The sequence below is a fragment of the Petaurus breviceps genome, unplaced genomic scaffold (assembly GCF_028583685.1).
Source record: "Petaurus breviceps papuanus isolate PSGF00001 unplaced genomic scaffold, PetGlider_PUasm1.0 182, whole genome shotgun sequence".
Lineage (NCBI taxonomy): Eukaryota > Metazoa > Chordata > Mammalia > Diprotodontia > Petauridae > Petaurus > Petaurus breviceps.
Genome location: NW_027185786.1, coordinates 2,369,697 through 2,395,792, shown reverse-complemented (window position 1 = coordinate 2,395,792; position 26,096 = coordinate 2,369,697). Strand labels below are relative to the sequence as shown.

At 44.1% G+C, this 26,096-nt stretch overlaps 1 protein-coding gene across 3 annotated transcripts in view; it reads right to left on the bottom strand.

Annotated features, from left to right (window-relative positions):
- The window catches only part of ADGRG1 (adhesion G protein-coupled receptor G1), a 171,991-nt gene that overhangs the window by 11,373 nt on the left and 134,522 nt on the right, over positions 1-26,096 (bottom strand). For 2 of the 3 annotated variants that reach the window (XM_069087574.1, XM_069087575.1), the window contains 5 exons: positions 5,052-5,147; positions 3,389-3,817; positions 2,482-2,614; positions 701-842; positions 142-273 (listed from right to left, as the gene is read on the bottom strand). In XM_069087574.1, the coding sequence (XP_068943675.1) occupies positions 142-273; positions 701-842; positions 2,482-2,614; positions 3,389-3,817; positions 5,052-5,133 (918 nt within the window). In that variant the 5' untranslated portion in view covers positions 5,134-5,147. Of the gene's footprint in view, positions 1-141; positions 274-700; positions 843-2,481; positions 2,615-3,388; positions 3,818-5,051; positions 5,148-22,682; positions 22,910-26,096 lie in introns of those variants that run through there. The other variant, XM_069087576.1, reaches the window with a different exon arrangement.

Genomic DNA, 26,096 nt, shown 5'->3' with positions numbered 1-26,096 from the left:
TGTTACAGAAATGTGAGCTATGTTATTATGATTCATCCAGTTTTAGCCCCCTGCTTCCTTCGTCCTCCTCCCCCAAGACACTTATATGAACTGCTTTCCCCTCCCAGGAAGGCAAGCAGGACAGTTGTCCAGCTGGGGTACCTGGAATAGGGCCTGGCTGCTAAAATCCATGAGAAGGAGTCTCTTTTCGGCCTCTCCTCTCCTGCCTTTGGCCTTTTCAAAGAAGGCACTGGGGAGCTTCACGGAATACTCTTGCATTGTGCTCTGGTCCATCTGCAAAATCCAAGGGATAGTTGTCAGAGAATTCTGGGCCCACCAGAGGCAGCAGGCATGGGAATTACAAAGAACCTAGACCCCCCAATGGGCATGAAGTAGGATGAGACCAAGAAACCTAGAACACTGTCTCTCAAAGATAGACTAACCTAGAACCACAGTCTTTAGATGGTTGCTCCAGAAATAGGAAAGAAGAATCATCCCGCCCCACCATGGGCCATATGACTTCATGGCTTGCCCACTATAGAGTCCATTCTGAGCTTAGCACTGGGACCATGAAACCAACTGGTTTTTGCTGGCCCAGGTTCCTTCTTTGATCTGTCTTGGGTATCAATTTCTGGTTCTAGATTTCAGTGACCAGTTTTCCCCTTTTCCTCCCCTCCCCCTTTCCCTCTCCTGTCCCCCTCTTGACTCCCCAGATACCAACCTTCACTTTGGAATGGATGTGCAGATCCTGAATTCCTGGCCTCAATTTCCACACAGTGGCGTTGATCTTCTCCTCCTCAAAGGAAGCCTTATCCCCTTTGAAGTGTACACCCACCAACTTTGACTCTAAGCTCTGGAGATGCCTAGAAAGCAAGAGAAAACAGAGGCCCCCTCAGTCACTGAAGTCTTGGTGTTATAGAAAGAGCATGGAATTTTGTGATCAGAGAAGCTGAGTTCAAGTCCTGCATCTGACATCAAATAGCTGTGGGACCCTGGGAAAGTGACCTAGCTTCTTTGAAACTCAGTTTTCATATCTATCTCACCAAGATGTTGTGAGGAAAGAACTTCACAAACCTTCAAGCAACTTAGAACAATTAATTGTGGTTATTTCTGTTATAGAGGGACAGGGATAAGGGGACAGATAAAGTCTTTGTACCCCCAAACACAAAGCACAGAGTCTTGTACACCTCCCCAGTACTCAGCCCCAAACAGGTTAGACCCTAGGGGAGAGCCCTAGAAAACCTCCATTCTCTTGTTGTCTCTACCTGGATACACAGAGAGAGGTACAGGAGTGAAGAAAGGAAGAAAGAAGTAATCTGAGGAGCAGGGAAAAAAGACAAAACATGGAGGAAGACAGGAGAGAGAAGTGAGACAGGAGAACAGATGTGGGAAAGGGGAAAGCAGGATCAATCAACAAACATTTATTAAACACCTACTATGTGCTATGACTAGGGAAACAGAAAGGGCAAAAGACAATGCCTGCCCTCAAGGAGCTCACAGTCTAATGAGGGAGACAATAAGCAAAAAAAAAAAGTGCAAATAAACTGCCTACAAGATAAATAGGAACTAATTAACTGAGAAAGGGCTTTGGAGTTAGCAGGGACTGGGGAAGGCTTCCTGTAGGAGGTGAGATTTTAGCTGAGACTTAAAGGAAGCTGGGGAGATCAGGAGGCTGAGCTGAGGAATGAAAGTGCCCCCAGAGAGAAGAAGAACCAAATCCAGCTCTGTCCCTAATTCTCAGCATGACCTTGGACAAGTAACCCTTGGGCCTCAGTTTCTTCCTCTAAATAAAGGTTCTTAACCTATTTTTTAATTGATTAATTTGATAAAATTGATCACCCTTTCATTGATAATCCCTTTCAAATCCTGTGTGTTTTGTTTTATGCATTTAAAAGACATTCTTTTGAGAAGGGATCTAGAGGCACCACCAGCCTGCCCCAGAAGTCCAGGACAGAGATCAGATGTTCTCTACATTTGACTTGACTCCAGAGAGGAAGCTTAATTTCACAAAATCTTAGTGGTTGCCTGATATAGCCTCTCCTCTTACAGAATAAGGGTCTGCAGTGCACAAGGGGCTTGCCAAGGGCCTCAGTCAGCAAGGAGCAGCCCTGGGTCCTGCCTCTAGGTCCAGGGATCTTTTGACGTGACCACAGAGCTCTCTGACAAAATGGAAAGAGATTTGGGAGACTTCAGGCAGTAGTGAGCTCCCCAACCTTAGTGATATCTAAGCAGAGGCCACATGGTCACTTGCCAGGTGGGGATGTCTTTTCACATATGGGTTGGACCAGGTCTCTTCCAAATCTAAAATTTTGTGATTCTAGGAAATATGACTCAAAGCTTCCTCATTTTTTCCTCTTCATCTCCTTCCTTCCACCCCACCCTTTGGGAGCCTGTGGCTGGAGACCTTCCCAAGGCCAGCCTATGGGCCCCATGGTTCCCAGCCCCTCTGGCGCAATGCCCCCCAAACCCTGACACCATTGCACAGCAGCAGGAAGCACTCACCGGCTGATGGAGGTAGGTGATGGCTTTCTGCCCATCTTTCCAGGGCTGAGGAGCATGCTAAGTGACTGTAGTTCCCGTTTTAGGTCACACATGTCAACTGACCCATTGTGGGAAGAGGCGTCACCAGGCGGGTCTGGGGAAGGCAAAGGGGATCACAGTTAAGATGGGCTTCATCACCCCCACTCTACCTGCTTCCCCCCCCACCCAAGCAGGGCAGGGCTGCTTTCACCAGCTTGACCAAGATGGTCATCTCTCCTAGATGTCGAAACTGACATTCCTCCACCTTCAGACCAGTTGGCTCATACATCAAAATTTATTGAGCACCTACTATGTGCCAGTCATGCAAAGTGGCAAAAGACAGCCCCTGCCCTCAAGGAGCTTACAATCTAATAGATCAGCTGGTAATCTAGTTTCCCTTTGGGCCCAAACAGGTTCAACTCAGGGTCACCTCATTCATGAAACTTTCTCTGATCCCCTGGTTTCAAGTGACCTCTCCCCTTTCAAATTTTTCGTAGCACTTGATCTGGACTTCTGCTTTGAGCTTGCCTTCCCCGCCATAAGGTAGTTATTTGTGTAAATGCCTTCCTCATTTGCGTAAATACTTTCCTCATTTGCGTAAATGCTCTCCCCCCTCCTCTCCATTAGATTAGAATTTCCTTGAGGGGAGGGCCTTGTGTCTTCTGTCTTTGTACCCCCCAAGCACAAAGCACAGAGCCTTGCACACCAGGGGAGAGCCCTACAAGAACCTCCCTTCTCTTGTTATCTCTAGCTGGATAATTCTATCCTTCTCAGCCAAGATGCAGGAGTGGGAACAGGAATTGGAGGAAGTCAAAGGATGGTGGAGGACGGAGAATGAAAGCACAGCCGGCCCCAGCCCCTCCAGATCTGCCCCCCCTCCCATCATTACCGTGGAAGTGGAAGGTGTATCGATGGCTGTTAAGAACACTGGTGTTCTGTGGCTTTCTCCAGGAGCTGTAGGAAGGGTTCAGTAGCCACGGTCCCTCCACCTGCTCTGCCACCTCCAGATGGCTGAAGCACAGGAACTTATCGGCACGGTCACTCAGCTCATAAGTCATCCTGCCGTAAGTCAGTTGGAGCTTCTTAGCATTGGGAAGCCAGTAGAGGCAGAAGTGATACGGCCCCAGGGGAGGACTGAAGTTCCAGGACTGACCAGACTCTTTGGCAGGAAATGGGGCCTTGATTGTGAGGACCTCTTCCGAGTTCTCGATGACAATGTGGTGGGAATGGCCTTGAATGTACTTCAGGCTGCTTGAATGGGTCTGATTCCTTTCCCCACAGAACCTGAACTCATCTTTGTGGTTAGTGCCCTGTGTCCCTGCGGCACAGAAGGAGAAGTAGATGTATCATCAAGCTCAGCATGGTTGTGGCTGGGGGAAAACGGCCTCCCTAGGGGTCCCCCCCTCCACCCAGGAAGACAGTGTGAGATCCAGGCCCTGCATCTTAAATGAATGAATGAATAAAATGAAATGAGAGGATTTGCCTCCATGACCTCTGAAGTTCCTCCCAGCTCCAGATCCTACGGACTTCCCTTTCCCTTTGGCCTCACCATTCCTAAGCTTCCCCTCCCAAACTCCACTATCCCATTATCTCTGTTACGTAGGCATGATAGTCAGCCTCATAGACTTTTTTAGTGTCCTAAGGGACCTTAGAGCACCAGGCTTGTCATCTTCTGTAATATCCTTATGTAAAGAATTTTCCAAACTGTCTAAGGCCCTATATAAATAACTTTTGGGGCCTCAGTTTCCTGATCTGCAAAATGGCCAAGGGAGAAGAAAGAGGGGAGAGCACTGGATAAGGCAAATCCAAGTTTTAAGCATCTACTGTGGACAGACCATGGCACTGTGGCTGGAGTGCCAGCTCTGGAGTCAAGACAGTTTGTGTTCAAATCCCATCTCTGACACTTGCTACCTTTGTGGCTTTGGGCCAACACTTAACCTGTGGGCCTCAGTTTCCTCTTCTGTCAAATGAGGGGTTGGGCTTGATGACCCGTGAAGCTCTAGGGTCTTATTGCCAAGTCCTCTGAGGTCTCTTAGGGCCCTCAAAAGTCTATGAGGTTGACTGTCATATCTACTCAACAGAAGTCATGGGATAGCAGAGGTTGGGAGGGTGGTGAGGCCCATGGGATCTGCAGCTGGAAGAACTTCAGAGGTCATGGAGTCAATCCTCTCATTTTATTGGATTTATTCATTTGTTCATTCATTTACTCAAACATTTATTATTCATTAAAACATTTTTGAGTTCCAAATTATCTTCCTTCCTCTGCCCCTTCCCCACCCATTGAGAAGGTGAGAAAGCTGGAAGGACGATCGAGACCATCTCTTCCAGCACCCTCATTTTACAGATGGGGAAACTGAGGTCCAGAGAAGGGAGCACTGGGAATCAATGGTAGAGCCAGAACTTCTGACTGACTCTAATTTGGAATGCTTCTCCCTGTGCCATATTCTTTTGTGCTGGGTAGAGTTACCAACACAAATGAAAAGCAGTAGATTCTGGACAATGCCCTTGGGGAGGGTCCATCTAGGGAAGGAGGAAGAGGAAGGACAAAATACCTTGGAGGATGAAGAACAAACTCATGTTGAAAACCACTGCTCGAAGAAATGCCTGGCCTGCCATTTTCTTCATCAGTGTCATAGGGAGGTCACCACCTGAAAAAGCCAAGATCAGCATCAACCTTCATCCTGGTATTTTTTTTTCCTTTTTGGGGCCAGAGTCTGGAAGACCTTTGTTGTAATCCCACTTCATAGACTTCCTAGTGGGTGACCCTGGGCAAGTCACTTAACCTCTAGTGGTCTCAGTTGCCTCATCTGTAAAATGGGCATAATCATAGCCCGGTCCTCAGAGGGTTGTTGTGAGGACCAAAGAAGGGTAACCCGTGTAAATCAGCAGATGGCCCGTGTGGCATGGCAATGAACTTAGCGCAAGGCTGTACAGTTTTTTAAAATATCAAGTCTGACGATTTTCTCTGAGCTGTTGAAAGAAGCCACACAATGCTGGAGCAGGAGAAGGCCTTAAAGATCTTCATGTCCAGTTGCCGCCTTTCACAGATGAGGCAGCTGGCGCGTGGAGAGGGGGATCTGGCTTGCTCAGAAAGTCTGTGGCAGAACCAGGGCTGCATTCCAGTATGGCACATTTGGAGTTACAGTGGATCTGCCATTCCCAGACCTCGGATGAGTCCTTTCCTCAAATTGGACCCATCTGTAGAACGAGAGGCCTGGGCTGAATGGTAACTGCGATGCCCTCTGATCCCAAGATGGGTGTCCTGAATTCCTTTCCAATGCCCTAGCCCACTGTACCTCACTGCCTTCCTTACCACCAGAAGTTTCATATATTCCCATCCACAGAGGGGTTTAGGGCTGAGGACAGCTGCAAAACCCAGAAACCCCAGGGCCAGAGGAAAATAAAGGAGAACCGACAGTGAGGTCCCAAGGCTGGCACCTGGATGAGAGGACATCACCTGCTTCTTCTGCCTTCTGCCACAAGGGGGAGCCATGGCTCATGGATTGCCCTCTGGTAGAAATGTCACCTAACTTGTTTCATGCCCATTATTCGGGCTGTGGTTGGGGTGCCACGCTCCTTTAAATGGTCAGAGTATCCCAGGTAATTGTTTGTACTGGGGCCCTCAGTAAGGATCCAGGGTTCTGGAGATGGGGGACACCTTAGGAATCTTCTCCCTTAGCCCCTTCAATTAACAAAGAAGGAAACCGAGACCCAAAGGGACTTTAGTGGACTCTACTCAAGCCAAGAAGTGTCACAGCTGGAATTTGAACCCAGACCCATGGAGCCGACTGCCACTGCTCTTTCCATTATACCAGAGAGGGTTTTGAAATAATGATGATAATAATAACAATAAGTTTGCAAGGCTCTTTACATTTGTAATCTCATTTGATCCTTACAACAACCCAGCTCCATCCCCACATCACCTAGTAGTTCCAAGAGAACCCCAAATGGACAAAAAATAAATAAATTTAAAAAGAAAAAAGAAAGAAATGTTTTGTATTAAAGAGTTGTAAAATTAAATTATCTGCAAACAAAAAAGAAAAAAAGAGAAAACTCCAAATAGAATCAGGAAAACTCGTTTTCCTGAGTTCAAATCCAGCCTCAGACATTTCCTAGCTGTGTGACCCTGGGCAAGCCACTTCACCCTGCTAGCCTCAGTTTCCTCACCTGTAAAATGAGCTGGAAGGAAATGGCAAACCGCTCCAGTATCTTTGCCAAGAAAACCTCACATGGGGTCATGGAGAGTTGGACAAGACTGAAACGATGAAACTACAATAATCTCACTCTAATCTGCCACTATCAGAAAGTCCTGAGAGTTTTAGCATCGTGTAAACTCGATATGAGTCAGCTGGGTGATGCTTTCCTGGGTTGAATTAATAGAGGTGTGGTTTCCTAGAATAGGAAGGTGACTCCCACTACACTCTGCTGCTATCAGACCTCATGTGGGGAGTACTGTGCATCTAATAATGAAGTTTAGGAAGGACAGGGGTAAGCTGCAGAGTGTCCAGAGGGATTGGACTAGTCCTGCATTGCATCCTGGGACATCTCCAGTCATCCTGATGAATATCTGGTCACTGGACCCAGATGGCTCTGGAGGAGAAAGTGAGGCTGGTGACCTTGCACAGCCCTCACTCATTCAAATCAAAGTCAGCTGCAAGTCATGTCATCATCTCCTGGATATAATGATCCTCTTCAAAAATGAAGGATAAACATAACAAGAGTTGTTGAGTCCTGTTTAGTTGCAGAACTAAGAGCTACAGGTGAAAGTGGGAAATTGGAAAATTTGAATTTGACATCAGGAAAAACATCTTAATTTTTGTTGAGTCATTTTTCAGTTGTGTTCAACTCTTTATGACCCCCATTTGGGGTTTTCTTGGCAAATATACTGGAGTGGAATTGCCATTTCCTTCTCTAGCTCATTTTACAGATGAGGAAACTGAGGCAAACAAGATCAAGGAACTTCCCCAGGATCACTCAGCTAGGAAGTACCTGAAGCCAGATTTGAACTCAGTAAGATAGGCTGGTGCTCTACCCCCTGTGCCACCTGTCTGCCCAAAGTGTGAGAGATTCCTTTGATGGATGGTAAGTTCCCCCTCTTTGGAGGGTTTTAAGAAGAGGCTAGATGATCCCTTGTTATGTTTATCATGGTGGGGGTTCCTTTTAGGGAAAAGTTGGCCTAGATGATGAATGAGCTCCCTTGCAACTCTCAAATTCAGTGATTTGGGGAAGTCTTCATCCCTCTCTGGTTTTTACTCCTGATTCTATAATGCCCCAGAAACCTCTTCACCCTAGAGGCTACACTCCTAGACTCCACATACTCCAAATACCCTCCAGTCCTGTGGCCTCTTTCTGATTGGCTGGTTCCCCCACCTCTACCTCAGACCCTCTGTCTGGAGGAAGCTCAGACTAGCTATAGCTTTATTTTCCTCCAGGTTGTATTCCCCCTTTCAGGACTTTCTCTACAATTCCCCCTACCCACCTTCATCTCTTCCTTCACTACTTCTTAGCTCTCTTTTTTCTTCTTTTTTTGGGGGGAAATGTGACCTAGACAAGATTCCTTTTTATCTCCCTTTTATGCATTGTCTTCTCTCTTTAGAATATAAGCTCTTTGAGGGCAGGACATGTCTTCATTTCTGCATTTGTATTCCCAGTATTCAGTACAGTGCCCGCTATACAGTAAAGACTTAATAAATGCTAATTGATTTGCTGACTTCCACAGAGAGAAGGATTTTTCTGGCAATAAACAATAGACATTTATAAAAAGTCACATTGTCTTCCTTCTTTTATTCTCTTTCAATCTGTATACCCTCAGTGGCTTCCCACCTCACCTATCTCTAGTTCTGGCTTTGGAAAGAAGAATTTTCTAAAATCCCCAAGTGTCAGAGCTGGAAAGGACCTTAAAACATGGAATGTCAGAGGGGGGGAGCCTTAGAAATGATCAAGTCCCTGCATTCAACAGATGAGGAAATGGAGACTGTTCTGACTCCATGAGTGGGGAAATCAAAGGAAATAAAGGAAGGGAAGACATTCTGGGAAGGTTTCAAGGTGCTGGGTGGGGTGGATGTGTGTGTTGGGGAATTGTTACAGGCATCTCCTCTCTGATCCATCCTTCACACCACTGTCAAAATCTTCCTCCCTAGGTACACATCTGACTCTGTTGCTCAAAAACCTTCCGGTGCCTCTAGGATCAACTATAAATTCTGGCTTTGAAAGCCTCCACCAGGTGGCTCCAACCTACCTGTCCAGTATCATTTGACAGCCCTCCTTTTAATCACTTTCTACTCCAGTGAAAGAGCTGTTCCCTAAATGGTAAATGCCATCTCCTGCCTTCTGGAATTTTTGCAAGCCATGCCCCACATCTCAGAGGAATTCCCTGCTCAACTTAGGTCAAGTTCCCCTTCCCACCCCAGCCTTGTAGATCCCTCTATGACCTTCCCCAGCCTGCCTTTTTAACTTTATTGCTCTACTTCCCCCACACCATAGTCTTCACAAACATTATTCCATCTGTCTTGGCCATGTCTTTGCATCGGCTGCCTACCATGCCTAGAATGCACCAGGAAAAGGGAAAAGCACCATCTCACTATTCAAAGGGTGACTTCTTTCCATTTGGACTTAGACTCTCAAAGTGACAGAAGGGACCTCAGCACATACAAGGTCAAAGCTGGAAGAAAATTTAGAATACATAATATCACAGCTGGGGGGGGGAGTCAGAGTTGGAAGGAGTCTTAGGTCAGAGAATGTCAGAGTTGGGAAGGACCTTAAAATCGAGGATGTCAGAGATGGAGTGACCTTAGAACAGAGAATGTCAGAGCTGAGAGGCACCACTTGAGAAGCTTATGGACCACCTGAGAAGCAACTTGGTTCAGTGGAAACTGCAGAATTTGGAGCAAGAAAGTCCAGGGTTCTAATCGTACTTCTGATAATTACTAGTTTTGTGAGTCTGGTCACTTAACCTCCGTGAATTTCAATTTCTTCATCTGTAAAACAATAATAACATATGGTACCTCCATCCGGGGTTCTTTGTGAGCTTTAAAACACTTACATAAACTATCACCACCTGGTTCAACCTTCCCATCTTACAGATAGTAAAAGGGTCTTAGTCAGTATCACAATTCCTGTTAACATCAGAGCCAGTAATCAACACCTAGGCTTTGGTCAGTCAGCTCAATCTACTACCTCATTTAAGGACCTAAAAGGCATTGGAGAATGGAACCAGAAGAATCAAACTTTAAAACAGTATAAAATTGGGCACCATCTCCTGCATGGAAAGCTTGTAATCTGGAATGGTCAAATGAATGGGAATTATGTTTCTTTCCTCTTTTGTACCCCCCAACTCTTCAACTGACCATCCTCTTCCCAGTTCCCTTTCCTGTTCTAGATGTGGTAGGGATTGAGAGAAGTAAAGCAGAGTTTTCAGAATGTTTTTCTCCAATTCAAAAATGGTAACTGAAAGCAGAGCTGAGCCCAAAGTCCTATGTCCAGTCACGGTTCACTCAGTCATAGAGTGGGCCACTCAGGCATTTTGTTGACTGGCTGAGTAGGTAATTTGGCTGATTAAGTGTTTACTTAGCTCTCCTTATGTGTTAGGCAAGGCACAAGTGAGGAGATAAGCTTAATATCCAAACAATAATCCAAAAGCATCGTGATAATACACCATCAAGTGCCATACAGACATAGTAACTCAATGGGGACTTATGAGATCCTGTCTAGTCCAATCTCAATCTCCAGGATTGTGCTTAGTTCTGGGCATGATGGATAAACTGGAGCGTGTCTCGAGAAGGGGTGACCTGAACAATGATGGACCCTGGGGCCATCACAAAAGACTGAGGAGAAGACTCAGGGAAGGCTTGCTAAGTATAAACTATGCAAAGAAAGGTGAAAGACAGTCCCTGTGCTCAAGGAGCTTAATCTGATGGGGGAGACAACATGCAAACAATTAAAAAAACAATATATGCAGGATAAATAGGAATTAATCCACAGAGGGAAGGCACTGGAATGAAGAAGGATTGGTGAAGGCTTCCTGTAAAAGGTGGGATTTTTCTGGGACTTGAAGCCAGGAAGAGATGTGGAGGGAGAACATTTCAGGCATGGGGGACAGCCCTAGAAAATGCCCAGATTTGACAGATGGAGTTTCTTGTGCATGAAACAGCAAGGATGCTGGTGTTGTTGAATCTCAGGGCATTTGAGAGGATGTAAGGTATAAGAAGACTGGAAAGGGGTGGGCATGAGAGCGGGCTTTGAGTATTTGGAGGAGGGACTGGATATGTTCCATTTGGTACCATAAGGCAGAAGTGAGGTCTGGGGAGGGGGGGGGAGCAGCTACAAAAAGTTAAATTTGGGCTTGACATCAGGAAAACCTTCCTAGAAATTCTAGCTGTCCTGAATTGCCAACAATTGTTTTTGTACAACCAGGAAGGATTCCTTTGGTGTACTGGTTACTCCAGATGACCACCAAAGTGAATGAATGAATAAAAAAACCATTCTTTCAAGTGTTGACTATGTGTCAAATATTGCACTGAGTGGGTCTTTTACTGCAGTCCAATTCTATCCTTCTGGAAATTCCCTCTATGATGTTCCTAACATATTCTATAAGTGACAAAAGGGCAGTTAGAGGGGTGTGTGGGGAGGGCAGTGACCTCAGACCACTTTGGCTGACTGATAACAGTTGGGTGGAATTATGAACTGATTATATGTGTACAAGGCTTCAGGACTATTTTAGTACCAGCTGCCAGAGGACCTTCTCCTCCATCAGCTGCCTTCCTGGGTCAGAGCCCAGCCCAAAGCATAGGGTAATCACTACAACTGGTCACACCCTTGATGCTATCTCACTGAAGAAGCCAGGACAGCTGAACTGTGGGGGTAGAAAGACAGCTCCCATTGCCAAGAACCTGGAAGACCAGAGCAGGTCCTCCTCTGTGAAGAGATGCCTGCAGCCAGCAGATAAGAGCTTGGTACACTGAGGTTTGGGACTGACCTCCTATGGTTCCAATTCTCTTAGGAGGAAGGAGAGATGGCTAGCTACCTCAGGCTTCTTTGTGGCAGTCACTGGGAGTGATAGTTCTGGTGGATTTCTTTGTGTTTCTCTGCTCTCCTCAGGGTTGGATAGATTCTGAATTATAGGTATCAATAATATTCTTTTTAAAATTTGCAAAATGCTTTACATACATTATCTTGTATCCTAACAACACTATGAAATCAGTGCTTATTTGCATGCCCATTTTAAAGAAGAGAAAACTGAAGCAAAGTAACGTCAAGTGATTTGCCTAGTGCCACACAGCTAATAAGTATGAGACAAGATTCAAACTCAGTTCATTCTGAACTTTAAACCTAACACTCATTCTGCTGGACCACATAGCTGTCTGTTCCTAATGAAGTCAGTATGTGATTTCTTGGAAATGGCAATATACCAGGAATCAGGAAATGGGAGATTTGGTCCTGACTTTGTCTCACTTACTAACTCTAAGACTCTGGACAAGTGACTTCCTCTCTTTTGGCCTCAGTTTCCTCATCTGTAAAATGAAAGGGTTACACTAAGTCAAAGACTTGTGCTCTAGACTGCTATGAAAGTTGGCCAAAGCCTTGGATGTGGAGAACATGGAAGGGTTTGGAGGTGATGGCTATGTCACAAAGTCAATGGTAACTGGTTTTGACAGCATCTTCCTGGTCTGGCAGGAAAATTTGTCTGGGGACCCTGAGATCCTGGCATGCTGCCTTCTGCTGTCTTTTCTCTCTATTCTTTACCTTCAATCATCTTTCCTTTCACAGAGCCCAACGTGTGGCACAGCTAGGTGGTACAGTGGATTGTTGTTCACCCTTCGTTTTCAAAGAGGACCAATGACATCAGTGTGATGATAGAACACTGGGCTTGGAATCAGGAAGACTCATCCTCCTAAGGTCAAATCTAGCCTCAGACACATTTTAGGCATGTACCTACAGTTGCTTCACTGTTTGCCTCAGTTTCCTCATCTATAAAATGAACGGGAGAAGGAAATGGCAAACCACTACAATATTTCTGCCAAGAAAACCACAAACGGTCAGACACAATTGAACAACGTTTAAAAACAGAAGTACTTTGCCTCATTTCGTGTTTTGGATCCTTAAGATAGTCTGGTGAAGCTTATGGATCCCTTCTCAGGATAATGTTTATTGCCTACATTCATAACTGAAGGAAATTTTAAATTTCAGTTAGAAGTCAGTGACAATAAAGATGCAACCTCTTCCCCATCCAGTTTTATAGACTTGATGAAATCTATCCCAAAACAGTCTGTCGACTCCAAATCAAGTCCCCTTGTTCTAAGAGAAGGAAAGAAAACACTAGAAGGGTCATGCTCCTATTGGGTGTGAAAGCAATCTTGCAATTATGGAGGTTATGGAGGAAACAGCCTGGTTTCAGATCAAGACTGGGTCCGTTGGTAGTCTGGGTAGAGCTGACAGAACTGAAGAAACGGAAATGACCACAGAGTCCATCTAGTTCACACCATACCTAGATAAGAATCCCCTCTGCATCATACTTGACAAGTAGCCAACCAGCCTTTACCTGAAAAAATAAAGAGGAACCTACTATTCCCTGAGAACACCCCATTCCATTTTTGGATAGTTTTAAAGATCAGGATATTTTCCCTACATCAAACCAATAAAGACTGTAAAATAGCCATTGTGCCCTAAGAAATGATGGAAGGGAGAGTTTCAGAAAAATCTGAGAAGAGTTATATGAACTGATGCAGAAGGAAGTGAGCAGAGTCAGGAGAATTATTAGTACAATAACAACAGTATAAAGACAAACAAATTTCAAAAGTCTTATGATTTCTGATCAGTGCCATGACCAACTGTGATTCCAGAGGACCAATGATCAAACTTGCTGTCCACCTCCTGATGGAGAGTCAATGGGCTCTGATGAAGAATAAGACATGTTTACATGGCTAATGTGGGATTTGTTTTCCTTAACTATGCATATTTGGTCCAAAAATTTTTCTTTTGCCCCTCCCCTTTTTTGTAGGGGAAGGTGTGGGAGGGAGAGAGGACAAATGATTGTTAATTGGGGAGAAAAAAATCAATAGATAAAGGATAGAATTCATCTGACCCTGAGCTCACCAAGGGCAGGTGGGTACTAACTGTTTATGTAATCTTGGGTTTCAGTTTTCCATTATTCATTTTTGTGCCATCCTTTCAAGTTCAAAGATTATTCTCCTTGTCAGAGAAAATAGAGACAAAGGAAGAGTTGAGTAGTTCTTCCTTCTTCCTGTCATCCACTATTATCATCCCATTCACCCACAGAAGCTTCTAGGATCTGCCTCTTTCATGGCATGCCTTCATCAGAGAAGGTGCTGTGCTCTATGAGCAAAGCAGAATGAAAGTAGCTCAAAAGAAACACAAGATGCACAAATTTAGAGAATCCACCCAAATATTCACGTGGATGATTTGTGCCCAACCTGTGGTAGAACATTCAGAGCTCATGCTGGTCTGATCAGCCATGGTCGGACACACTGTAACTTGACTCTCGTATAGTGACGTCATTTTGGCCCTCTTCCAGAATGAAGGACAACAAACCATTCCCCAATTAGGCTAAAAATATCCCACTTTTAATGTCCTTCGCTTTCTTTGATATTTTTAGCTTATTCCGAGCTCTGACGCTATTCTTAGAGGACCATATCATGTTATTTATTCTTTATTTTCTGTCCTTGATTAAATCTTCTGTACAAGCTTTTTAAAAATTGAAGTTGGGAAATGGATTCCCTGTGCACTCACATTAGTTTTACTTAGCCTCAAGTTTCTTGTTTTTATTTTAGCAAAGATTCAATTTAATTGATTTCCTTTATAATCTTGTCTATTTGCATTCTACAATTTTTTCTGACAAGGCTTTGCCAGAGTGACCACCAAAGGGGTCCGTGACATAGGAAACATGAAGGACTCTTGATTCAGACAATTTCCCATTTTCCTTTTTATTGGAATTTTTTCTCTTTACATATTCAGAATGTCATTATATCACACACATCATTCCCATTGTTCCTGGGAATGACTTTCTTGGAAAAGGTTAGGCCAAGGTATACTATCCATTCTTCCTCTGAGCCCTTTGAGAACTGCCTTCCCTAGATCTAGTGTATATATCCCCCAATACCTGGCTTACTTGTCCTCAGACATAAAGTCTGAGCTAGAGAGCTCACTTCCCCCCAAGGTCCCATCATTTAGACTTTAGCAGTTCTCCTTGGTGGTGAGAATCAGGGCCAGACCCATAGCTCCACTCTTTGCTTCCTTCAGCTTTTGAAAGGCTTAAGTAATATAAGATCCTTAGGGTCAGGGTCCCTGTCTTATTCCTATAACAGAATCACATGATGCGAAAGGTGGAAATGGCCTTTGAGATCTGGGTGTCTTTTTAAAAAAATGTTTTATAAAAGGAAGTTTGATTTTTAAATATTGTGTTAAATACTTATGGAATATTATTTAAATGCTTATTAAAATGGAAACATTTAAAATTTTAAAATTATTGTATATTATTTAAATGCTTATTAAATATTAAAGATTTTATTAAGTATTGTTTTGAAGTAACAGGGCTTTTAAAAACTGTTTTCTTCCTATTATCCCTCTCTACTCATTAACAAGTTAAAAAAAAGAAGCAAGAAAAAAAAAACCAAATCCCTTAATCCATAGCTAGAGCCTGGCAAAACAAACTCCTGCATTAGCCATGCCTAAAAGCATATGACTTTTTCTGTATCTTGGGTTCATCCTCTTTCTCTCCATCAGGAGGCGAGTGGTGTGTTTCATCTCTGTTTTTTTGGACTCGTGGTTTATCAGCCTTGCATGGTTGTTTTTCTCTGTCAGATTATCATCGTTGTATAAATTATTGCCTTAGTTCTGTACCATTGCTCTGCATTGGTTCAGAGAATTTTTCCCGGTTTCCTCTGAAGTTGTCTTCTTCATCATTTCTTATGGCACAATAACATTCCATTACATTCACATATCATAAAGTATTTAGCCACTTCCCAATGGGGGGATGGCCCTCAGTTTCTAATTTGTGGTTACCAGGAACAAGAGCTGCTATAGATATTTCTGTACATATGGATCCTTTTCTTCTTTTTTGATTTCTTTTCGGTGTAGGCCTAGTAGTGGTATAGCTGAGTCAAAGGGAATACACAGTTTGGTAACTTTCTGGGCTCAGTTACAAATTGCTTTCCAGGTTGACTGTAGGACAAGGGTTCTTAATCTCTTTGTATCATGGTCCCTTTGGCAGTCTGGGGAAAAGTAGACACCCCTTCTTAGAACAATGTTTTTTCATACTTAATGTAAAACCCATAGGATTGCAATGGAAACCAATTATATTGCCATGATTATCAAAAAATGTTAAAAATTCCAGGCTCATGAACTCCTTGAAATATATCCACAGAATGCTTGGGGTTAGAGGACCCTTGACCCAGTCCATACCACTGATTTTACAGATGGAAAAATGAGACCTAGAAAAAACTGACTCACTTATGGGTCTTTAAGTTAATGAAGGTCTGAATTAAGATTAAAAAAAACAACAACTCAGGTCTTTAAACTCCAAGCCTACACACACTGATGCCTCTCTATTCATCCTGATTCCTCTACACTGGCCTCCCCCACAGTACTTAGCAAAATGCCCTGCACTTAGAGCTCAGAAAAGAATGGAAGAGAGAGCCCAGAAGCATCTAAGTTTCAGTTAGAAAACATATGCTATATTTCCAGGGATAAGTTAGCCCAACATGTAAGTCGATCTTAATTTTTCTGAACCAAAGCTCAGGTGCCCTTGACTTGCCATAGAGGTCAGCCAGTCCTCAAATTTCATGCTTCTCTCTCTCTTCTCTCCTTTCTCTTTCTCCTCTCTTCCTTCTCTCTCACTCTCCCTATGTTGCCCACTTGTGGGCCCAATCCCAGTGCTGATCGTCATGGAAGCTTTGATTTACTTTGTTTGTTTGGGCCAATTTAGCCCACCATAGACAGCCTCCGTAGTCCTCTGCTTCCAGAGGCTCACCATATTGATGTCAGACTAATTATAGACAATCAATCAACTTAACCCAGATCTCAGAGCTCCTGAGCTCAAGAAATCCACCAACTTCAAGCTCCCTCGTGGCAGATACTATAAACATGTACCCAATTTCTACACTCAATCAAAGAAAGAAGAAAAGGATCAGTATGTCAGTATGTACAAAATATTGATAGCAGCTCTTTTTCTGGTAACCCAAAATTCAGGTTAAGGGGCCATCCTCCCACTGGGAAATGGCACACCAACCTGATGCTACTCTCAAAGCTTTTCCCCAAGTTCCTGATTTTACCAGTTATTGGCCTTGTAGTGCTAGCTTCTCAGGGCTGGAGTGGGATGGTGCATCCAGGGTTTAGATGCCCATAGACCTACTATACAAATTAACCCAAATTTGGGAGAGTTAAGGTTCAAATCTGAAAAGCTGATTCAGCAACTACATTCTCTATAGAAACTAGAGAAGGAGTTTACCTTGACTCAAATATGTTACTGGTCAGAAGGTCTTCACTGCCCTGTCCTCCCTTGTTAATGGAAACTTCAGAGTATTTAGAAGAGGAAATTCAAGGGGAATGAAAAGTTCTTCGGAGCCTTAGCTATCCCATCAAATTAATAACTTCCCATCCTCCACCATAAAAACCATGTCTGTCTATCTGTCTTTGAGCTGTACCAAAAATTTCCTTTTCTATTTTTGTTTGATGGGGTCGGGGGCAGGGAAGGAGCAGGGTAGGAGGCAGAGAATGGAGCTGGCCTGGGACTCAGCCTTCACACAATGTCTGGCTAGCAGTGCATGTCCCACTCGGGGCAGAGGTGAGTGAGGAGTGCAGTGAGTGCATAATCTGCCCTAGGAAGCCAGCAGTTAACCAAGGAAAGTGACAGAGAAATTCCTCAGGCCACAGCTTCCTTTTCCCCTCCTAAGTGGCGTCCTGCATGGCTCCCCAGACTGAGTCAGATCCGGAATGAGAAATGCCAAACGTTCCTAGCTGATCCACCTAAAACTTTCCTTGTGGCATCAGGCTCTCAGAGGATCATAGGATTTTAGAGATGAAAGGTACCTACAGCGTTATCTGGTCCATCCCCCTCATTCAATGGGTGCAGGAGCTAAGGCCTGAAGTCAAATAAGTGGTGGAGATGGCATGTGAACCCAGGTCTTAAGGATTCACATTCAGTGTTCTTTCTCCCACACCGCCTTCCAGGTATTTGTGGTGCCTAACCCATTGTCCTTCCTGAGGTGGAATGAAGAGCCACAACTTGGACTCCAGACCAAGTCTGGTCCATTGAAGGTGTCCCTCACTTGCTTTATAAAACCTTTCTTTGGGTCTCAGTTTCCTCATCTGTAAAATGAGAGAGCTGGACCAAATGACTTCTGGGTTTCCCTCTAGCTCTAAACTTGTGATGTCGCGATTAAGCCTCTCTCTTGATATCCCATGCTGAAGACTCTGCAATGGGAGGGACTACACATCTCATGCATGCAGCACTCACCCTTCTGCCTTCACCACTCAGGTCAGAGGGTTTAGAATCCAAGCCTCTGATGGGCAGCAGCTTTGCTCTAATCCACAGTGCTTTTGAGCATCGTGGAATCCTAGAAGTTTGTGGCTATAAAGGCTCTTAGAGGCCAATATCTTCAACTCTCTCATTTTTACAGACAAAGCACTAGGTCAACCCCAGTTATTAATAGTAATAGTTCACTATGTACCATAATAAGGTCACAAGAGATGTATGATCTGGACAAAGAAAAGTCACACATTAAAAAAATTTAGAAGAGCAAGAGATTAAGCACCTTTTATTGCCATGGCTAGGGGAAAGAGTAACCAGCTAAAAGTTAGAGACGATATAAAAGACGAAGCAGATAGTATTGATTATACACCATTTAAAAGCTTTAGCATAAATAAAATCAATGCAGCCAGGATAAGAAAAGAAAGCATTCATTGGGGAAGCCTTTGTATCATATATCATGTATCTCTGATAAGGTTCTCATGTTCAAGATATATATAGAACTAACAGTTTCTCTCTCTCTGTCTCTCTCTGTCTCTCTCTCTGTCTTTGTCTCTCTGTCTCTGTCTCTCTCTGTCTCTGTCTCTCTCTGTCTCTCTCTCTTTGTCTCTCTGTCTCTGTCTCTCTCTGTCTCTCTCTCTCTCTTTCTCCCTCCCCCTCCTTCTCTCCCACTTCCTCTCTCCTTTTCCTTCATTCTCCCCTGTCCCTCTCCCTCTTTCTTTCTTCCTTTCTATCTTCCCCTCCCTTTCCCTCTCCTTGTTCTTCTACCTTTTTCCTCTCCTAGAAGCCCCAGTGAATAAGTTGTCAAAGGATATAAACAAACATTTTGCTAAAGAAGAATTGCAAACTATATGCAAGATTTTTCCTAAATTACTAATTATAAGAGGAATAAAAATCAAAATAACTCCGAGGTTCATCTCGTATCTCCCAAAATGGCAAAGGTGAAAAAAATATGGAAATAGTCAATGTTCAAGGGGAGTATGGAAAGACATTCACATGCATACATTGTTGATGGAGCTAAGAATTAATCCAACCGTTCTGGAAAGCAATTTGGAATTATGCTGAGAAAATACCTAGGATGTGTCCATTCTTTGACCCAGAGATCTCACTGGCAGGTATATACCCCAAGGAGGATAAAAGCAGAAAGAAAGATCTCATATACGCCAAATCATTCATAACAGAACATTTTGTGGTTGCAAAGAACTGGAAACAAAACAGAGGCCCATTGATTGTGAGATGGCTAAACAAACTGTGGTACATCAAGGTATATTACTGTACCAAAAGAAGCAGTGAATACAAAGAATTTAGAGAAGACTTATATGAACTGATGAAGAGTGAAGCAGAACTAGTCAAACAATAAACACAACTGTGACAATATAAACAAAATCTTTTCCAAATGAAAAGGAAAAACAATCCTAAATGATGTGTAAGTGTAATGATCAAGTTTGGCTGTGGGAGGAGAGTAGAGAAAATCCACCTCTTCTTCTTTGCTGAGGAAGGATGTTGACTATGACATTTTTTGTTTGATGTGTTGGTTGGCTTTAGTGAACTGCTATTCTTCCTCTTTCTTTTGAAATCTTTGTTACCGGGGTTATCTTATTGGGGAAGGAGAGAGGTATATTCAGAAACAAACACGATGTAGAAACAAAAGAAAAATGATAATAGCTCACTCTTGCTTTACAAACATTTGGTTCAGTCCTCACAACAACCCTAGAATGTATAGGGAGGAACTGATTAGTGCAAATAATGAATTCCCTGATGTGGTCCCATGTATTTGAATTCCAATTATTAAAAATTTTAATAATGTAAATATGGTCATTGGTTCCAGCCCAATAGAAATATGCAATGTAATGCAATGCAATGACGACCGCTTCAGGAAGAATCATTATTTGCACTAATTGGTACCTAGCTTTGGGTAGAATAATTATTCCATTTTACAACTGGGAAAACTGATACCTAATGTCCCATAACTAGTAAGTGTTGGGGATGGGAAACCAAGTCCAACATTTTTTCTACTTCTCTAAACTATTTTTCGTTTATCTTCAGTCTCGTGGTAAAGGACTAAGACCCAATTCTAAGTACTTTCCCCCTCTTCAAATAAGATTGAGATAAAAGAAACATGGAAGCTGAGTCCTCAGCCAGGAGAAGGGACCTGACCAAGAGCACATACATTTGTTAAAAAGAAGATCAAGATTCAAGTCCTCTGTCTGTGCAGGCAAATCTCATCACTCACTTCTGGGATCCCCTTCTCCCACCTTTGTAATCCTATGGCTGAGCTCCCATGGCAGAGGAGAAGTGGTGTTATTGGGGAGGACAAAGAAGCAACGGCCATCGCAAGTATTTGGAAATCCCCATCTCCCGTGTCCTGCATCACTCAACCTGTTTACTCATCTCATCCTATTACTGAAAAATCCTGAAAGTACCCTCAGTGCCAGGACTCTTCATCAGGGAAGGGCAGCGATGAACTGGGTGCTCCCTATACCACGTGGTTTAAGCCTTGCTGCTGTTCAACTTTGGAATGTATCCTGTCACTGAGGTCTGCAGGAGGTCACTCTCTCAATCATGCTTAGCTTAATGGGCTGTGAAAATGAGACTGAGTTTTCATTACTAAGCAAGGGAGCACGTTAGCCTGAGACACAGAATCAGTCCTACTAATTTAATAACATGGTTAAGCATAAGATCTTAGCATTCAGGAACAAAAGGAACCTTAAGGATCATTTAATTAATCAATCGATAAGCATTATTAAGTACCTTGTTTGGTGGCATCTTTGCACAGAAGATGAAGAAGATGAACATAGGTTCAAAGTCAGGAAGATATGGATTCAAGTCTTACCTATGACACAATCCCTCTTAATGCTAATACCTTCTCTCTGTTGATTATCTCCAATTTATCCTGCCTGTAGCTAGGTGGTGCAGTGGATAGAGTACTGGGTCTGGAGTCAGGAAAACTTATCTTCCTGAGTTCAAATCTGGTGTCACTTACTAGCTGTGTGACCCTGGGCAAATCACTTAACCTTGTTTGCCTCAGTTTCCTCATCTGTAAAATAAGCTGGAAAAGGAAATGGCAAACCACTTCAGCATCTCTGACAAGAAAGCCCCAAATGGGGTCATAAAGAGTTGGACATGACTGAAAAATGACTTAACAATCACTTGCTCAAACATAGTTGTTTAAACATTGTCTTCCTCATTAGACTATGAGCTTCTGAGATCATGGAATTATTTTCCCCTTCTTTATGTCCCCAGAATTTAGGGCAGTACTTGGTACATAGTAGGTGCATAATAAAATAAATGCTTGGGACTGACTGACACATACTGGATGTATGACTCTGGGCAAGTCACTCACCTGCTCCATGTTCTGGGCAACTCTCTAAATGCTATGAGTTACAAAGAAGGTGCCAATCCTGTACGGGGGAAGAAAGTTCTTTACCATATAAGACCCTAAATTAATAAAGTCACAGATATAACCTCTATTCCTTGTCCCTTTGTGTTAGGGACTGGGGAAACTGAGTCCCAGAGAGACTAAATGAGATGTTATTGGATTATATGATCACAGATTTAGGAATGGAAGGATCCTTCCAGGTGATTGGTCTCAATATGTAGATGACTGAGTGTTGACTCAATACCTCGTCTTCTTCCCACCCCACCCCCAATACCAGAGGATCACAATTATTTAGAGTTAGAAGGGACCTAAGAGGTCATCTAGTCCAACCTTCTCATTTTACATATGAGGAAACTGAGACCCAGAGAGGTATTGCTGTTAACTATTTCCTATTCATTCTGTATATAGCTTGCATGCTGTCTCCATTAGATTATAAGCTCTTAGAGGGCAGGGACTCTATTTTCCCTTAGTGCTTAGCAACAGTGCCTTCATAAATAGGCACTTAATAAATGCTAATTGGTTGATTGATTGTTTTTTTTTAAACAATCGGGGTTAAGTAACTTGCTCAAGATTACACGGCCAGTTATTATTTCTGGGTGTGGTGCTGAGTGTCTGAGCCCGGGATTCGATCTCCAGGTCGTCCCAACACTGGAGCCGGTGCTCTTACTCGCTGTGCTACCTGGCCGCCCCTGGTTGATTGATTGTTAATAAAGGTCACATACCCAAGGTCACTGAGGTAGAAAGGAGCAGAGCCAAGATTTGAACCCAAATCCTCTGACCCCAAAGCCTAGGATCTCTCCCTTGTACCATGCTGACTTTAGAGATGGAGGGGCTTTGGAGATCATGTAATCTAGGGGTTCTCAAACTGGGGTCCATGAACTTTTAAAAACAATGTTGATGACTATATTCCAATATAATGTTTTCCTTTGTACTCCTGTGTGTTTGATTTTATGCATTTGAAAATGTGTGTCTGAGAAGGGACCCACTGGTTTCACTGAACTGCCAAAGGAGTCCATGACATAAAAAATGTTAAGATGCCCTCATTGTAGTCCAACTCCCACACTTTACAGATGAGGAAACTGAGGCCCAGAGAGGCAAAATTTGCCTAAGGTGACAGAGGTGTAGTAGGCAGGACAGTAAACTTCAAACTTACATCCCATTTACTCCAAATCCAAAACTTGGAATCACAGAATTTTGGAATTGGGAGAATCCTCAGGTCTTTGCTCTGGGAGTTTTCCTTTAACTAGGACTCTGTGCTGCTACCCAGAATAGAATGGAGAAGAATCTCACTCCTTTGTGCCCCCCTCCCCAAACCCACATTACCTGTAGCCAGATGAGTCCATTCAACATAGACCTGATCTCTCAAAGAATTGTTGCCAGGTGAGAAGAAGGTAGAACTCTCACTTTTCCATCAGAGCTGGTTATCCCTCTAGAAGGAGCTTGAGGGGCAAGCTCAGACCCCAGAGAATTCCCCTTGGGGGGAGCACCATCCCTCACATAACTATGACCCTCCTCACACATACACATACACACTCACTGTCTGTACCCTTCAGCCTCTGATTTCAAGAACACAGCAACGCCCTAGACCTTGGATTGCCCTTCCGTAAATACATATTAAAGAACAGGGAAGACACAATGGGACAAAACTCAGCCAGTTGGGTTAAGTAAGTACTATGAAGGGTGGGGGTGGTAGGGGGCGATGGGGGGGGGGGAGAGGCAGGTGGAGATCAGGGGATTGATATTTCATATTCTGAATGAAGATCTTGCCTCCGCACCTTAGGGGCAGCTTGGAACCTAACAGAATGTCCTGGGGGAGGGGTCCTCCTTTGATGTTCCCACAGCTTTGGATCCCCCTCTAACCCCCTCCCCTCCAACTTCTTATTCCGGGCAGGGAAAGAGATTACTTTCTGAATCTCAGGAATGTGAGTCATTTCCTCTCCAGGGGGAATGGGAGGTGGGGCTGGACCCTGGACTGTTCCACCCCAGGACCCCATGACTTTCTACCAGAACCACGACTGCCTTCCCTTCCCTGTACTGCTGTGGTATGGTTTCCTTCCCAGCTTTCCGCTCTACCTATTTTTAATCCATTCTCCAGAGTTTGCTGGAGGACTGAGATGGGTGAAGGAGGTTTGACTGAGTCCTTGTGACCTCACTTCAGCTTGAAGGGGGTTGGGGGAGGCAGTGTAAGGAAAGGAGAGAGATTCACCAACAAGTAAGGGCAAGAGGGCTTCCTGCCTTTGAGACTCAGCCTGATGCTTGATCAACTCCATCTAGGAGGGGCTTAGAGAGGACTCCTCTCTTTGTCCTACTTCCTCCTAAGTCTAGCATACACCAGGAGGTAGGACATAGACAAAAGCATCCAAGAAGTCAAGCCACATGAACTTGCCCCCTACTCTGCCCACTGGCAATGTTTTGGGGGCAGGAGCCTGCAGGGTCATATCTCTGGCTGAAGAATCAGTATGGTGCAGATGAGGACAGAGCTCTAGGAGGAAGGGACCCAGGACACTAGCTTTGTTCTTGCCACTAAATAGATGAGCCTTCATTTTCTCCTCTGTATCATGAGGGATTGGAATTAGCTGGCTCTAAGATCTCTGCCCAACTCTGACATTCTCGGTGCTTAATTCTCCCTTCACCGGCCTCCCTAGGTCTATCCAAAGTGAACACTGGAGACTGATCTTGGAATGGACTGATTTCTGAGCAGTCCAACCTGGAATCTCAAAGGGAGCCAATAGTTTCTGATGGAATTTTCCATTCCCCCCAAAGGGGAAATCTCCCTAGAATGTGGACCCAGGTTCAGAGGAAAGGAAGGGAGAGGGCGTGGCATAGAAGGATGAAAGGGAGTATAAGAGCACTAATAGTGGGCCCACCCTTGGCGGAGAACTATAGGCTGAGTTTGGTCATTATTTTTTTCTTTTTGGAGGGCAATTGGGGTTAAGTGACTTGCCCAAAGTCACGCAGCTAGTAAGTGTGTCAAGGGTCTGAGGCTGGATTTGTACTCAGGTCCCCCTGACTCCAGAGCCCGTGCTCTATTCACTGTGCCACCTAGCCGCCCCAAGTTTGGTCATTCTAAGAGGCAGGTGATGAGAATAAGGACAAATAATGATGCTGATGGGTGGGTCCTTGAAGGCAGAGCAGAAGAATTTGGATCAGATATGAATGAAAGGAAGTTCTGTGGACGCTTCCTGTCCTCTGCACAAGCTGAAGTGGGCAAACTTGCCTGTTATTTGGGGGGCTGTAGTTTTCAAGGTCCTTTTACATAGGTTGTCTCTGACAGTCAGGATGACCCTAATTCAAAACCTACCTTTGATGCTTACTAGCTGTGTGATCCTAAGAAAAGTCCCTCCCTCTCTCAGTCTCAGTTTCCCCATCTGCAAAATGAAGGGGTTGGACTCAATGGCCTATAAGGTCTCTCACACTCAATCTATTATCTGATTATCTAATCCACACAAGGCCCCTGTCAGAGAGGTAGCCCAGGGACTAGAAAAAGAAACACCAGAATTTGGAGTCTCAAGGTTTATGTTGGAATTCTTGCTCTATTGCTTACCACCTGAGCTTGACCTTGACCTTGAATTGGCCCTGGCATCTTTATCTATAGAATGAGGAGTAAGGACCAGATGATCACTAGGGGCTTTCTGGCTCTAGAGATCAAAAATAGACCCAGATAGAGGCTTGCATAAGGGAGGGAGTTCCAGAGGCAAATAGTTGAAAACTGGCAACTTCAGCTGGTGAGGCTGTAGGGAGTGCTGGCAGCAAGAGCTGGCAGCGAGAGCTGCTCCAGTTTTCAGGTATTTTTTCAATTACATGAGAATAAAAATCAGGATAAGGCTTTTCTTTTAAGATCATCGAGACACCAAAAAGTCTCTACCCGGAGCCAAAATCACATTCCTGTACCCGCACCCTGGGCTCTGAGCTCTGCTTGGATGAATCCAGGGGTGGAAATCCCCCAGGGAGGACTGATCTGAGAAATATTTCGGGGGTATCAAAGGAATTCCACCCGTTGGCACGGCACCTGTGCTGTATGCCCGGCCCTGGCCTGAGCCCTCTGGCAGCTGGGGGCATGAGAAAGGCAAATATGGGAAGAGTCCTGGCTAGAGAGGGAGGAGGAACATACCTATGAAAAATGACTTAGAAGAAAATCATCAAATGTACGTACACTGCAGTATAATGCTACTCAGTTGTTGAGGGGCTAGGGACCTGGAAACCTCACCTACTCTGCCTGAAGCTCAGCATGAAAGAAGGAGGCAAGAAGGCCCATGAGCAACTAAAATGACGCCCCTGAGTCCCTGTACCAAAGCTTGCTCCTGGGATTCTTAGAAGAATCCCTTCAGCCCCAAGTGGTACCTTACTTCATAGTCATTAACTTTACAATTTGAACCACGCCAATTCCATGGCTGGTCATTGCCACCCCGTATCATCTATTCTCACCCTCGTGTCCCTCCAGTGGAAATTTGGAATCTTTCCCTGAGTCTCCTCAGTTCTGATAGATAAGCCCTTACCTTATCTTGCTGTGGCCCAGGCCTCTCCACCACTTCCCAGTCATCTCCTCGTCCCCAGCTTTATGATTCCCTTTATGTTCTGTTTTCTCCCACCAAAACGTGAGCTCTTTGAGGATAGGGACTGTATTGCTAGCTTGTATTTGTAACACCAGGGTTTAGCCCAGTATCTATCTATCTATCTATCTATCTATCTATCTATCTATCTATCTATCTATCTATCTATCTATCTATCTATCTATCT